Genomic DNA, 16239 nt, shown 5'->3' on the forward strand with positions numbered 1-16239 from the left:
AAGGAATATTGTTTCTTGGGTTTGGTTGTGCTAAACACACAGGTTAACTGCTTCTGGATCTACTGATGTAAAAAGCAGCTTAATGATAATGAAAAAACGTTTCATTTTGAAATCAGAAACATGTGCGCGAATATTGATCAGTGCAGAAAATCTTTCCATCAAAGACTTCTGCTTTCTAGGAGAACTTATTTACTTACAAAATTGAGAGATTGGGGCATCTATCTGGGGTACATTTCCTCCTTTAGCATTTAGCTTTTGCACTTGGGTAGGCGGTACAGGTTTGTGAGACTGGCCGGTGGCTCGGTACATGGCTTGGACCCACAGGATACGGTCCTGTTCATCGTCACTTGCAAAAATCACTGTGTCTCCTTCCTTCACAGCGTTGAAGAACGTTCTGCCGCCATCCAAACCTGGCAGGAAAGGAAGTGACAATGCAGTTTCACAGACTTTGAGGCCAGCTAGGGGATCTCCCCAGCTGCCCACCCCACCACTTCTTGGGTGTCACCTCAGCCAGCTCCATGCTGCTCCCAGTTCAGTCCCCTCCCCTGCATCAAACTCACCTGAAAGACAGCCCACCATCCTGCACTCCGATTACTAAAACATGCCCTGACACTCTTGGATTAATTGCTTCTCTCACCTACAGCCCCATCTGTGCAGGTCCCATGTGAGTTGCAGCACTGGAGCCCAATTAAAAATGGGTTTTGAAGGGATGTGGTGGGAGGTTCCCCATTAGACCGAATGCATCAGTGCTTACAGTGCACAAAAGGTGCTTGGATGATGCCCTTATTTCTGCCTTTTCCCTGATTTGGCACACATCTTCCCATCTCCATAACATGACCGTTAACCTGGAATAAAGGTCTTGACAACCAACCTACCGTGCCTTTCTTCGTCTCCTCTGGGGATACCCTTATCCAGGGCATGGGGAGGATCACCACACTCAGTGTGTTGCCCCGCTGAAATAAAAGTCTACTTGGACCCTCTTCCACTTGGAGAAGGGTCTCACCATTCAACAGGTACCTCCAAGTACCAGCCCTTTTTGTCCCTGCCCCTTCCACATGCTGATATCCATCAGACAGAGAATGGGGCAAGCAAAACGGCTGCTTGGTCCCATAAATATTTTCTACAATAAAGACAGGCACAGCTGTTAATCTTTAATTTAGGGAATATAAACTGAAGGCACAGGTTAGAATCACTACTCAGTTTGAGCATTCAGTTCACAATCAAATTTCATTGGGATTTACACGTTTAATTCACTTAGGCTCCCCAGAAGAGACGAGTCTTTCTCTCCTCTGGTGCAACTCTTAGCACAGTTTCTTGGATCTATTTATAGTAAAGTCATGCATAGCTAATGATCAGTATAAACACAAACATATTTAGAATAATGCTGATCACAGTTCAGCTGCAGGCAGGGAGAGAGAGAGAGAGAGAAGACTCCTGTTGGGGAGTTGCACGTGTGGTGAGTCAAGCACCCACGGGCGCAGAGGGACCCGTCAGCCCCGTACCTGGCTGTGGGTCCGTGTAGTCCACAGTGTATCCGTCGAGCTGCAGCAGCTCTTGAGGTTCAGCTTTTTTCTCCCGGTAGCTGCACATAGCAAATGTATATTGGCTAACCTGAAGGAAATCACAAAGCTAAGATGGCACCGTGTGGTCAGCACAAGGCAATCCAAAGCGCTTACAAACGCTGCGCGCTGACAGCACGTTTGCAGGGGCTGGGGGTGGTGGGGTAATTTTGACGGTCATTGCCCATATGAGACAGACTAAACTTTTTACCAGGCTTCTGCAAATACCTCTCTTTACACATCCTGCTGCGGCAGGCATCTAATTCTCCACATCAGTACATACAGCGGTTTAATTTCCTCCAAAAGAGGAAGCTCCACGGTTTATAACCCTCTATCATTCATCCCCAGACAAGTGCAAGAGTGACACCCTGTCACAAACAATGTGAGCTAAATTGCTAGGTGCCAGTCATATTAAAGCAATCTTAAGATCCCACTGATCTCGGCAGTTGTTGTCATCAGTGCTGTAAATGGCAGCTCTCACTCCTCTGAGGTACCATCTGCATGACACGATACATTCAATGTCAGGCTCTTGACGGAAGCCGACTCAGCTGCGGGGGCTCTGCCAGGCTCCCGAATCGCCTTTAGGAGCCCATCAGGCCGCATCAAGACCCCGCGTGTACTCGGCGTGCTGCGATCTGGATGGTCGGCGAGAGGCTCGTCCAGGGAGGAGGAGAGGAGAGGATTCTCCGTGCCCCAGGCTAGGAACTCACGGGGAAATTTACTGTCAAATGATTTCAAATGACTTTGTTAAGGTTGTGTCACATCCTGGATGCCTGACGTAATTTTATTCGTCTGGACATTTTCTTGACCTCTGGAGGAAACTTTTAAACTCTAGTGGGTGGCAAAGAGTCGTGCTCGTCATTTTTTGGAAGTTGGGAGACATCCTGAAAGGTGGGAGCATGGCTGGGCTGAGGGTTTTGCCCTCTAACTCCAGCCAAATCTCTCAGCTACAAAGACACATGCAGCCCTTATTTTGGTGACATCTATCACTAATAAAATGTAATTTATCTAAGTCGGGAGACCCATCTACTGGCACAGAGTCTCCCAGCCGCCGCTCGGTTTATTGCTGCCCTCTATGGGTTTCTGCTCACTGCCAGCCTGCTCCAGCAGCCCTGCCTGCACCGTGCCTTCCTCCAGGAACAGCTCCAAGAGCCACCTAAGAATAAACCCTATCATTAACACATTTGTGGGAGTAAGACTAAAAGTGATGCTTTAAGCATCTTGCATCCTCCTTAAAACTACCAGCACTGACGAAAGATTGACAAGTAACAGACCAATAGCAGGAGCACACCAGTGCATATTCCATGCTCTGAACTTTGCATGCCTACCATCGTACCGGCAACACAAAAATTAAAAAGATTAACAAGAAGAAATCTAAAAATAACCCAGTGCCCCACAGCACAACATTCAGACTCCTGCAGTGTTCATTCAGTTGTACTTGCAGTATACTGCTGCCATCTCCTGGAGAAACTTTGGAACGTACTTGATTAATGAGAAACTCCTGGAGATCTCATCTGAGAGGTAAGGATTTGATTTCCCTGCGTTAGACAGCCAGAACTTCATGATAATTCAATTCCTGAAATAAGTGCTAATTACGCTGATGTTGATTGAAAACATTAATACCACTAATGATTTTTTTTGCTTCTCTTCTACGCTCTACAGCAACAGGTAAAATTCATTCACTAGTTCAGCTGCCACTTCTCTGACCCTGAACACAAGGTCTGAACTTCAGGTTCTTCTTCATATAAAAGTAATTCTGCTCCTATTTGGACCCAGAAAATACTCTTCATCCCTATCAAATAGCCAACCATACCAACAGAGCAGTAATGCTCAGAGCTTGTACTTCTCATGTTAAAGGTCATAAAAGGCAGATGTAGACTGTAGGCTCTGGTGGAGCCATCCTGGGACAGAGGTCTCTCCTGTTAGCATGCACATGATTTCCTTTGAAGATGCCCTACACTGTTAGTAGAAGAGATCTCTAAGACAAACCTTCAAGTTGGTCTGTAACGTGTGGTAAGCCAGGGCTCACCTGGGTTCACCTCATATTTCTTTCTCTACTCACACAGCTCAAGGGCAAAGCCCAAGCTCAGGAATGCTGCAGAGCCTGCTGGCACGAGCAGGTTAGGATCAGGCTGGAAGGAGGACACGGCTATTGATGGCCTCTGGAAGAGGTGCCAACTGTGCCAAGCAGAGTGCCTGCACCTCAACAACTCAAGATACTGACTTCAAGGACTGGCTAACCAGCCTGTGTGCCCTATCCTGCTGCCCAAAGCATTTATTGCTTGGGGTCAGAGAGAAGCTGGTGCCATGGCTACTGGTGCAACGTGGCTCCTTCCATTTACAAACAGTGGTAAAGCAAAACCCAAGAAAATGAGATTCTAGAAGACTCGGTATGTCATGGTTATGCTTCACTGCTGAACAGCACTGTAGGGTCAAGTGGAGATTGCAGTTGCCTTTCATCAGTCCTCTAAAATGTTGTGCTTTACAGAGTCTCCTTTATGTAGAAGCTCAGAAGTGGCCAGACAAGTGAAACAGTTAATAGCACAAATTAATCTTACAGCCTGCTGAGTTCACACTGAACCATAGCTGAGTATGAGAGCGAGCGAGCAGATGGGACGGGCAAGATGAATGGTTTGAGTAATTGGAAAAAACACAGATACAGAGAGGAAACTGAAGGAAGACAGAGGAAAAATCTCTGCCCAGTGAGGGACAAACTCTCAAAGCAGCTGGGATTTCATCCAGGGACTTGATGAGGGCCAGAAAAGGAGCATCTAAGGAAGCTGAACTGAGAGAAACTAAAAGAAGGGAACTAATCCAAGGCAGTCCTGGCTGGTTCATTACAAAAGAGGGAAAATGCTTTGAGAAATAATTTGAGACAAAAGAACATAAGGAAAAGGAAGTGGGGGAAAAGAGAAAAAGACAAAGAAATTCAGGAAAGGGGAAGAAGACAGTGGGAGACAAATGCCAAAGTTCAGTATTCCCAGGCTGCTAAATTAAATCTGACTTTCTTGGCACTTGACCATATTCTGTCACCAGCTATATAATCCAACTGATTAATAAATACAGTAGATATGCATTAACCAGTCCTGACTTCGTCCTTGTTTCTCCAGCAGAGACTCCTGCTCTAGTGAGCATTGCTTTCCCCAGGATCCTGCTCAAACCTGTTAATTGTCATGCCTCACACTCTGAGCTCAGTCATTCGCCTCCCCCTTTCTCACTGTTGACACAACGCCGCCCTATTTGGGTTAAATTCTTAAATGGACCTTTCCTAGATTAACAGCATGCATTTTGTCCCAAGGGAGAGAAACCGTGCGAAGATACTGCCAGCTGTAATACAGTTTTACACTTTGATGGCAGACTCTTGTCCTCTGGTTGCAGCTGTATGTTGCCTCCCGAGCCCTTTCCTGACACAAATGAGCAGAGGAAATGATCCAGCTTAAAGAAAAAAAAAGTGAAAACAACATAGATTTCACATCTCAGCACATCCATTCAGCTCTAAAAAATTGCACATAGCAGTTGTCTCAACTTCTTTCTTCAAGCAGGAGGTGTGTGTGCTCTCCCGGGGTAGGGCTGCGTGGTGGGAAGGTGTCCCATGTGAGCATGGATGGGATGTGCAGATGTAACAGGCTGTGGCATCTGTTTAACCAGCAGTTTCCAGACATTTTGTATGTATCATCTTACTCAAGATTTCTCAAGAATCACCACCTATGCCTAGTTTTCAGCAAGGGTCTAACAGAAAACATGATTTAATATGATTATGGGGACCAGCCAACGGGTCATTTACCTTGGTTTGAGGACCACAGTCTAGGACTGCTGGTGTGCAACACTGCAATTCTGCTGAATTATTTTCAAATTCTGGTGGTTATTCAGAGTTACCGAACACTTACTTCATTTCAATTTATCCCGAGTCAGCTGAGTTTTGCTAAAAGCATGAACTGTCACTGTTAGTCTAAATTATACTGAGTTTAGGGAGTCTGTCACTAGAACAATAGATCCAGGCGTAGACACTGCAACTGGTTTTAATCTGCAGAGAGTTGATCTGGTTCCAACAACATTCTGCAAACACCATCAGACACAATCAGCTGAAAACTGCTTCAAGCTACACAGCAGACATGTCATCCAGGTACCATGGAGTGTTACTTCCCATATGCTGCCAGAGCACAGAAATGGGGTTATGACAAGAGAAGAACAGATTCAGTCTGAAATCTCAGTGTAATTAATTCACTTGCCCTTAAGAATCATTATAAGAAATTTCTATCGCAAAGCCAGCAAACCCACCAGAACCAGCCATGGTGTTGTTGCCAGTACAGCACGTTAGACCTTGCAAAGAATTAATATAAGCTCTGTCAGCTATCAAAAATCCCAGCCTTTGCATGATCAAGGGTCTAACTGGCAAACTGGCTGAAATTTGTATGCTGTGCTCAGGCAGTTGATACAGCAACTTAGGGAACACTTAAAACATCCGCAGTGGATGTACATTTTCTTTCCTAACCAGTCATGGAGAACTTTGCCCTAAATAGCTCCATTGCTTTTGCTTACCACTGCCACTGGCATTACGGTTGCCTTTACGAAGCATTTTCCTCACTTGTGATGCTGCCGACCATTTCCATCCAAGCTCAGGGCCATATTCTGCCATCACTTTCACACTGCATATCTCAGGATTTAAAATTAGGCAAGTAACGAGTCTCTGCCATGTAATTTACATCTAATCAGTATTCTGCTCTTCTGCTGCTCATCTCGAAGGGTGTCTACGAGAAGGGTGGGCAGCATGCAGAGAGGACTGCGATTCATTTGGAAGAGAAAACTAACCCCTCTTAATGCATGGATTCGTGCTGGAGGAGCACACACACCAGCTCTGCCAACCATGTCATGCTGTAAACCTTCCCCGAGGGGTTGAGCCAAGTCCACCCAGCAAGGCAGGTGCTGGAGAGGTGAGGCTCAGGTCTAGAAATGGCACAAAGGAACTGCTCACACCCACTATACCCAAACAAATCACTCCACTCCTGTATAACCCTTGCAGTTACACAGACACAGAAGGTGCGAGGGATTATTCCACCCAAATTACAAGGCACTTATTGCTCCTTTCCCCTTCTCCCCAGGGCTTACACAAGCCAAGTAGCAGTGGAAGCGCTCCCAGCAGAGCTCCTTTTCCTCCATACGCGCGCAAAGCCTCCGTTCATGCCGGCGAGGCATCGCTGACACAAAAGAGACAAACTGCCATCAACACCTTCCTCCCTGGTGCCGCCCATGCAGTTTGGCACCTTTGTGCCTTGTTTAAATGGTTATGAAGAGTTTAAGTATTTATTACCACGAATTTCCTAACTGCTGGTACCAAAAGGCAGAGTGGTACCACCCAATAGCACTGAAGGTATCGAGGCTGTGCCCATTTGAAATGGGGAGAGAGGGGAAGGAGAGGGCACAAGATCAGGAGGAGGAGGAGGTTATTCTGCAAAGCAAGCAGAGAGGAGACAGGGCTGCAATAGAAGATGCTACAGGTAAACGACAGAGACAAGGGATCAGAAATAAAATATTCAGTTATTCATCCAAATGTACAGCCTTGACCTCCTGGCACTGTCATGGACTGACCAGACCATTATATCCCAAAGGGACTTTATGCTTTGGACTCCATGTCTCAGCTCTGCTGCAGGCAGGAGCCTGGTGTGGATGAGCGAGCTCCTGAAAGAGGGGCTGCTCCTTGTCCATTCTCTACATAACAGAGCCAGCTCACCTTCCTGTGGGGTTATTTTCTGTCTGTGGTTTAGCAGAGTTCAGAGCATCCTGGACATCAACACCTTTACTGCCAATCCCTGCTCGTATCAGCACCCATCCTTTGCATTGCATGAAAAGCAAATGACAAACATACGGACAGCAAAGTATTTTTATTCCATCTTTATTGCCTGCTGACATGTTCAATATGCTCAAACTACATCTGAGGGACTGCATAGAGAGTGTTTCTTGTTTATATTTGATGTACGGCAGAACACTTTACATTGCACCAAATGTTGAGCAAACGGTAACATAACAGAGAAGCTGCAGTGGCAGCTGGAATTTCTGAGGTGGGCTAGAGAGACTCTCTGGGGGCAAAAGTCTGCTCATCTTATTCAAATGAATTGCTTTTCTGGCCAAATTCTACTCTGATATGCCAACTGACGAATACAGACCTAGTAACATGAGAAAACATGGAATAACTCTGAGAGCTTCGATTTCACAGCAAGCCGAAGAATATATAGCAGCTGAAAACTAGAGAAGCAAATGCAACCACACTGAATGGCCAGAAGAAAGGCTCCTTAAGAGAGACAAGGGAATCCACATCCAAACCTGCAAACCCTTGCACAAAAGAATATCAACAGATTTACTTATGGGAGAAACCGTGTCAGGAAAGATGATTCTCTGCTTTGGAGAATCCTTGTTCACAGGAAAAAAAAAATTGAGAACTTGATCTAAAAGGACTGAATTGTCTTTCAGGGAAAAGCAATACCGGTTGCTCTACAGGTAATCACAGACTGCCACAGCACTTCTAACTTCATTTCAGAACATAATAAAGGAAACACACAGAGAAAAGCAATCCTTCAATCTCTGCCAAAGAACAGAGTCAGTGCATAATGTTCCCAAAAGAAAAGAGGGATGAAGGCATCTCCTGTGGCTGCTCTACACTAACTTGCCCATCTCTGTGGCCATTTTGACCCCATGTGGAGTCCAAAACGAGCACTTAACCTGTCCCTGCTGATCACATTTGTTTATTGGACTAGGTACTCAACAGGTCTCTCCAAATAGCCTCCTACTTATTTGGGTCATGCACATCATAAATCCCCTTTACTTCCCAAGGATGGGTTTTCTTATCTGCCCCACAATTTAGTACTTAGGAAGCCAGCAGTGATGGACAAATGGGGAATGAATGCAATTAAGTTTCCTACTGAGACAGCTGAACTTGGAGCAATAATTAACACAAACCAAACTAGCCAGTTTACAGTAGGTGATTTATGACCAGAGAAGCGAGCTGTGTAAGGTGAAGATGGACTGCCTGGACTCCTGCCCTTACCAGCACAGGACAGCCAGCACACAAGCATGCTCCATGCCACCTGTGGAGCTGGGTGCACCTGGTTTACACCATCTCTGTTCTTACATAGAGGTGAAATCCCTGCTCCTCTGCAGCAGACCTGCCATCTGCTTCAGTAGCAGCAGGATTTCACCCTTTGACTTGATCACTTTAGGTCTGTGCTGGCACAAGATCTCAGTTGGATCCCATGTTATTTCATCAGAGCATTTCTGTGTTGCTTTCATACAGGACTCTGCACAAAGCTTTTATATCTCACAGTTGGAGACAACATAGCCTGGGAGTCTAGAGAGAATGGAGAGATGGACCCAAGAGGACTCTGTGGTTTTCTCAGGTTGGTGTGAGATGGATCGCTCACACTGGGGCCACATGCAGTGGTTTCAGCTGCCACTGGAAGGTGAGGGAAGATCTAACACACAAAGTATTGATCAGATCTTTTTAGGTCACAAAGGACATCTATCTGTTTCCTTGAAATTCCTAATCATGGTCAAATACACAGGTCTACTGAAACTGGGGGGGCAGAAAGTGAAAGAAAGAAAAAAGGGGAAAAGGAAGACACTGCAAAACGATCAATGAGAGCTGTAGACAATGAGAAGCAATAATGAATGTAAAGGCAAGATAAACACCAAGAACAATATGCTGACTGATGTAGCCAGTGATGAAACTTCTGTAGATTTGAGTGGGCTCCAAATTTAACCTGGAGGCTCAGAAAAGAGCATCTACACCCAAGAACCTCCAGCCAAGACAGACTGAGCTTCCTCCTCACCTCATTAATTCCTCACTAAAATTGATTCACCATTTCATCAAGCATTCAGGAGCATCTGGAAACTCACAGCTGGGATATCCTTGAGAACGTGTATATGCTTAGAAAAAATCCATGACTTAACAGACACCCTACAGAGAACCACAGCTCAGCATCAATCACAAGGCACCAAAAATCACCAGAGGAAAGACTTAAATATTTCATGTTGTGATTTAAGATCACTTCTAGTTACATCTGTTACCTGGACCAGGACAAAGAATCGTTTCTTCCATCTCTTCCAAACATTTTTACCAATGGCCCATAAATACCTAGGAGAAAAGAACAGGTGAATTCATTACAGAAGTAACTATCTGTTGTTCTCTTGTTTTTCAGTGTATTTTCTTTACACCTAGAAAATGAAGTTATTGCATGAGCAGGAGTAATTACAAGACTCTCAAGTCCAACAGCATTCACAAATGTGTTTATTTCTAGCCTGAACAAATATCCTGTAAAGAAAGTGACACAAAAAGCTTCTAAAGACTCGACATTACACAGTATTAATTCTCTCTTTCCCTTTGTCTTTCTCAACTTGGTCAGAATTTGAAGCACTTTGATGCCAGGGAATAGATACAACATGGTGAGATGGGCAAAGACTACATTTGTAACGGAAGAATTAAGGGAGAGAAATCCCTAATGTTAATTTAAGACTTCACAAAACCATTTGGCTGAGGGGAGCTGCCAAACAGAGGGATACTTTCTACATCAAACCCACTGCTCAGGGTCCCAGTATCCACTGGACTGACTAAACAGGACACTTTATTGAACAGCTGAATTCCTAGAAATTGATTTGCTACAGATTATTCAAGCAAACTGAATAATTTCTCAGCAGGAGTGAATTTACTGTTTTCTAGAAAGGAAGAATTAACTTTTAAAATTAATGTCAAAATAAGCATTTAATCTCTATGATGAAGTGGCCACTGTGACACAGACAATGGCAAAACTAGTGGCAGCACCACGCTAATAATAAACACAAGGATATTATTCAGCATTAATATGTTTTATGTATCATTAAATTACTTTTTTTCTGGCTCAAGAAATAGAAAAACACTTCATTTTGGTTATGGTAGGGGTTCCTTATACCAGAAGAGATCCAGCATACTCTTGATGAACGTTTAAGCCACAAAATTCCAAGTGATGCTGATGTGGGCACAGAGTCCTTGGCTAGTCCAAGAATAGGGTAATAATTGTCCTTTTTGTTATGGCTGCTAATATCAACAGAAAGACAACCTCAGTTTTGGCAGCAAGCTGATGTTATAAACCTCAGAGTTTTAAGCAGCATTATAAAAAATCAAATGTTAGTTGAAGAAAGCTTGAGAATGGCCCTGCTGTCATGTGCAGTCAAGGAAACAAGCAGGACAGGGAATCTGTCTTCTCTGGCTTTTGGTGCCTGTGATCATGGTGGAAAAATTAAGCTTCACACGTGGCTATTGGTTCTGATCTCATCAGCAGAGAAGACAGGAGAAAGAAGAATTAAAGAGGGTGAGGGATCTAAACCACAAATAATGGATTGAATCTAACAAAATGCTATGAAAATAAAAATGAAATGACATCATTTTCATAGCACCAAAAACATACTGGAGAAAGAGTTAATCCAAACAATGACTTTCCTGAACATTTTCAATTTTTTATCACATCCTGAGCTCTGAAGAACAAAGAGAGGGAAGCCTTGCCAATGGCCTTAGCTAGACCTTCCCAAGGATGATCTTTGTAACTGTACAAAGGCAGAAGCAGTCAGGGACCTCTCTGGCCCCAGAGACTCTCACACTGATTCCTGGAGGGAAGAGGTTTCTCTTTTAACCTTCCAGATCATTAGTCCTGCTCCAGGCAACTGCTATTTAATTATGTTGTATATCTCAGTATAAATAATGGCGACCACACTGGGGTTTATTTCAAGCAGAACGTGCACTGCACTTGTGGTTCTGAGCAGCCAATACAAGAAAACAAAGAATAACTTAGAAAATTATATTATTCTCAGCAAGAGAGTTGGGCAGTTCACCTATTATTTCTTCACAGGGAAAAGCATAACTAGCAATTTCCTGATGAATACTGTTTAAAATTTAAACTGTTTAGCTCATTCGGATTAAAAAAGACTATGCTAAGAATATGGAAAGTGCACTAAAAAGGACTGAACTAATGCCATTTTTATATTTATCTTTCTCTTTCACCTCCTGTGAACTTGAGAAAAAGAGTTTCTCTTTCAGAATCTTAAAAAAAGAGAAATTTCCTAATGCACAGTCAAAACAAAATGAGTTCAGAGGGAGACAAATGTTTACCCAGAGTGCTTCATGTTCTGAGGCTTATCCATTCGCACGGCAAGCTTGATCTTCAGGTCTTGATCTGGGCAGTTTTTGGAAACAGTCATTTTGTGCCACTCTGACTGCTTTGGGCTATTAGGAGTAGGATGGAGAACAACCTGTAAGAATTAAAACCAACAATGTTAAAGAGAAAAATTATTCACAAAATGGGGTTTAATGGGGAACAGAAACACATCAGATGAGCTATTTTTGACCTAAAAGTCAGTCTGGATATGTCTATTCACATCAGTGAGGATGGACAGCTTTTTACTGCTTTCTTAAAGTACATCTTATTATTTTGGAATTAGGTCATGTATTCTTTGGTTCCTCTATCAGCTCATGGAGTTGTGCAGACAGAACCTCATTATCAGCTCCTGTCATTTATGGAAAGATTGTGGTAAACTAATTTGCAACTGTCCAGGTAAATCAGTCTAGACATGATGGTGGACTGACGTGATTAGCAAAGCAGCAACAAGTTTTTTTGTTGAGATTGCCCACTGCAATCGCCCACTTTCAGACTAGTACAACCTGGACAACCTCCAGCCTCCCTGATACCTCCCACGTGAGGTGTGCTGTTTTCAGGGCTCAAAAACCTCTACCTACAATGGTTCATCTACTGCTATTATCAAGTTGTGAGAAAGCTGGCTTGATTATTTACTGTGATGACTGGATAAAGTAGGCAACAGATAGGCTGCTGTGTCTGACTGTGCTATGACAGCAAATCAAATCTGCAGTGAGGAAATTATGGGAGGGTCTCCAGCAGGGGCACATCAGTGCAACACACTGCAGATGAATACCAGTGCAAGTGCTTGGCTCAAAGTAACTGAAAGGCTGCAAGAGGCGAATAATCTTTCCTGATCATAGCTGTGCTTTTCTCACTCATTCATCACCACTACTAAGCTGAGCAGCTCTCTCAGAGAGTAAGGTACAGAGTATTCTCCCAGAACTAAACCACACCGACCATCTTCTGGTGTTTCCATATGTGTCCTTTTAGGTGATCTAACCTTCTTCCTCCTCCACCTATTGTCCTTCTGATGCTTTCACTCTCAGAGGTCTTTCACTCTCAGAGGTGACTTTGCCTGGCACAAATTCATTCAAGTTTCCACTCCTATGTAGTGAGATGAATCTCCTTTAAATCCATCAACCATTATGCATGCAAATCGTTTTACAAATGGCAGTGTTCATCCTCGTTAAATGATGTGCTGCCATCACTCATTCCTTGCTCATGCTTTGTCCAAGTTCCCGCCAAGCTTCTGCCCAGACTATAATCTTGTATTCCTCTGCTCTTCAACTTTACTGCTGATGCAACAACCTAGGGGCTGTTTTCCACTAAAATATCCTTGACACTATTACCCTCTGATGAATAACTCTAAACCTTACTTTATTGCCTCCTCTAAAGCCTGAGGTAAATATCAGTAGATTCTCAAGTTCACCCTTATTCATTAATGTTATTTATCACTTCTTCTATTGAATTGCTTTCTCTGGCAGGAATCTGAAGCTGATATTAGTCACATAGATAACTGAGTATAACCACTCTGTACTGCATCACTCTTGGAAAAAAATACATTTAAGCAAATCCTGAAGATGAGAAGTGAGTTCTCCATACGGGGTGGGGGATGTTGGAAACATTATGGACCCAAACTGAGCAGTATCCAAGGAATCCCACTTCAAGGCAGGTCATGCAAGCACATACACTTGAGCTAAACCGCACCTCTTAGCGAGGCAGCAGCCACTCAAGGTGTTTGGAATGCTCTCCACTTTGATTTCTAACTCTTTTTCATCAAAAGGCACATAAACTTTCCTCAGTGGTGTTGTAATTCACAGCTCTTCCCCTCCTTCCTCTCAGTAGATGAAGTATTGGCATGGCTGAAATCCATGGGAGCCCTGCCACTGGCTTCAATAGGGCCAGGATGTATTCCCATGCCTTTAGCTGCCCATCCAGCAGGCTGTAAGGCTTGGGAGCATTTTTCAGCTCCTTTGGATAAAAGTGGTGAGCTGAGGATTGGCGGCCGGTTGCCAATTTAACGCTCGCAATAGAAAGTGGGCATTGTACCCGCCTGGCAGAGCACAAAGCCACTGCTCAAAGGGCGCCTGAGCAGGGGTGTTTTGTGTATAAAACCTGCTTCCCTCCTCTCTCCATGCAGACAGGTTCCTGCCCACTCCAACAGCTAAACCAGGGGCTTAACACGTTCCCGGTTTCATTGTTACATTAAAAAAGAAATCTTGATGCAGCCTGAGCAGACACGCGTCATCTCTCGGCCGCTCCGGGCACACTGAGCATCCCTTTGAAGTTTGGTCGACTGAAAGCACTGGTGGCCACGGGCCAGGGGGAGTCACTGCCAGCTCCCCACACTTGCCACTGCTGGCCCATGTCCTCTGGTCCACAGAAACTCAGAGCTGAGGGATGTTTTCCTGCTGGACCAGGAATGAAAGCGTATTGGTAGGGCTTGCTCATCAGCATTTCAGGGCAAGGGGGGTTGCTTTGGGGCCTGACATCTTTCTCAGAACAACATGCACAGTTAATTGCTTCCCGAGACCAGCAAAGTCAGCAATGTTCATGGCTGCCAGTGGAAACAAGACTTACAAAGCAAGTGGGTCTGCACCGGGTGTAACCACTCAGGGGAAAATCCCTGAATGGCATCGTGGTTGGCTGGGTGAAAAGCTCTGCTCAGCATGCCACAGCGGATAAAGGCAGGGTGCCAGGCTGTTTGAAGTAGGTTTTGAAAATAATCCTGAAAATATTATGAGGCTGTGCAGCAAAAACAATTGTAGGTCTTCAGCTGGAGTATTGCAGCCTACTGGGGTCATCCTCCTTGTCAAAAAAAAGAGGAGGACAGGATAACGGGAAGGGTCAAGGTGTGGATGAGGAAAGCCTGAAGGGGCTGTGACACTCTTAAAAGAGAAGAACAAAGGATGCTACAGAAATGTGAAAACACAAACAGTTGAAGGGAACATGGATTATATGAGACAAGATTGCATGCACTGCTCTGTGCTATAAAGTTATAAATTAAATCAACAGCTCACTAGGACCTGGAAGAATGTTTGGCATTTTTATGAACAGAATTAATATAAACCCATGTTAATTAGGCAAAATGTTGTTGTATAGACAGACTCTCTTGTGTCAAGACACAAGTAGCCATGGAGGTAGCAAGAAACATCCCAACAGGTTAATCCATAATTGGAAATATTGCACTTGGGCTTGCCACAGGATCGGTGGCTTTCCTGGCCATGGATTTCTTGGACATAGCCATGTAGACAGAGTGGTGAGCAAGGTGTGCTGCAGAGATGGGCAGACAGTGCCCAGGCTGTTCCTGGAGATTGCTTGGGTCGTGTTGAGCCCTCTTACCCTGAACTGATTTTCATGGGGTCTTTACCATTCTGATCTCTCGGCCTGAGAAGCTGAGGAAGGCATAACAGGGAGTTTGCTGTCACTTATGCCTGAGGCCAACACAAATTATACAGCTGGAAAAAATCCATGGAGACAACTGAAATGTCCCAAAGCCACAGATATTCTGGAGCTGTGGGCTGTAGCGACGAAGGGCCACCAGTCCCAGGGCACTGGTTTAGGGGCCACAGGCGAGGGGCAGAGATGGGGTGGGAAGGTTTGCTCTGTGGCCAGTAACCTGTGAATCTGAGCTCTTTGCTATAACACTATTGAGGGGAGCAATGAAACCCCATGTTTCATTCCCCAGTCCAGCCCCACAGAAGCCACCAGTTTGGCCACCATCCCCAGGGAACCCAGGGTTCCAAACCTTTTGCAGTGAGTACTGCAGTCAGTGCTTTCAAAAGCTCAGACTGTGCACCGGCTGCTCAGCAGATAGGAGAGCAGCTTAACACTCCCTTGCCAAACTTAAATCCCCTCTTTTTGCTTCAGCATAATCCCCTTTTCTGCCTCAGGAATGTCCATTTCCGTAAGCAACTTCTAAGGCTTTCCGGACTGCCAATATCACACACAAGATCCTCTGCCTTTGCTCAGAGCAGGCACAGCCAACTGAAATGCTGCCATTAAAAACTCACAACAAAGACAGCATGCGAGATGCACTCCTTTCCAGCAGTGCAGAGCTTGCTTTCTTCCCCCCTCCTGAAGCTTGGCAAAAAAGCAGAGCATGTTGTGCTCCAAAGATATTTCCGTACAGGAGAGATTTCTCTAGAAAAGTGGGGCCAGAAGGAAACATTATTAAACTCAAAATCGCCTTACCCTCCCAAGCTCTTTGTCCTCCAGAGCCAGCACTCCTGTGCTCTCTGTGAACAGCTTCACCTTCACTGCAGGAAGCGCGTGGGTTGTCGTGAAGTCTCCCTGGGTGCCCCAGCTGTGAAAAGAAAGACAAGAGAGATGTTCAGCTCAGCTGCAGGTCAGCACTAACACTGCTTGGGTGTGCAATGGTTAATCCAAAATGTCCTGTCTGACACAAGCTGAAGTGGTTGGATTGTGTGAGTGACAAAGGCATTAATTATCTTCCTTGGGAAATGTGGGACAGATGTTTGGAAAACCCATGATGATTCTTGGGGGGGGAAAAAAGAGCATTTGGA

At 44.7% G+C, this 16239-nt stretch overlaps 1 protein-coding gene across 25 annotated transcripts in view; it reads right to left on the reverse strand.

The window, feature by feature from the left end:
• CADPS (calcium dependent secretion activator) overlaps positions 1-16239 on the reverse strand; it is a 211808-nt gene that overhangs the window by 97698 nt on the left and 97871 nt on the right. For all 25 annotated transcript variants that reach the window (XM_027722983.2, XM_027722969.2, XM_027722966.2 and 22 more), the window contains exons 7-11: positions 15908-16019; positions 11689-11828; positions 9618-9684; positions 1503-1611; positions 198-410 (exon numbers count right to left, since the gene is read on the reverse strand). In XM_027722983.2, the coding sequence (XP_027578784.1) occupies positions 198-410; positions 1503-1611; positions 9618-9684; positions 11689-11828; positions 15908-16019 (641 nt within the window). The remainder of the gene's footprint in view (positions 1-197; positions 411-1502; positions 1612-9617; positions 9685-11688; positions 11829-15907; positions 16020-16239) is intronic.

This window comes from Pipra filicauda, unplaced genomic scaffold (genome assembly GCF_003945595.2).
Source record: "Pipra filicauda isolate LSUMZ 115617 unplaced genomic scaffold, ASM394559v2 scaffold148_size1903560_pilon, whole genome shotgun sequence".
NCBI classification, from domain to species: Eukaryota; Metazoa; Chordata; class Aves; order Passeriformes; family Pipridae; genus Pipra; species Pipra filicauda.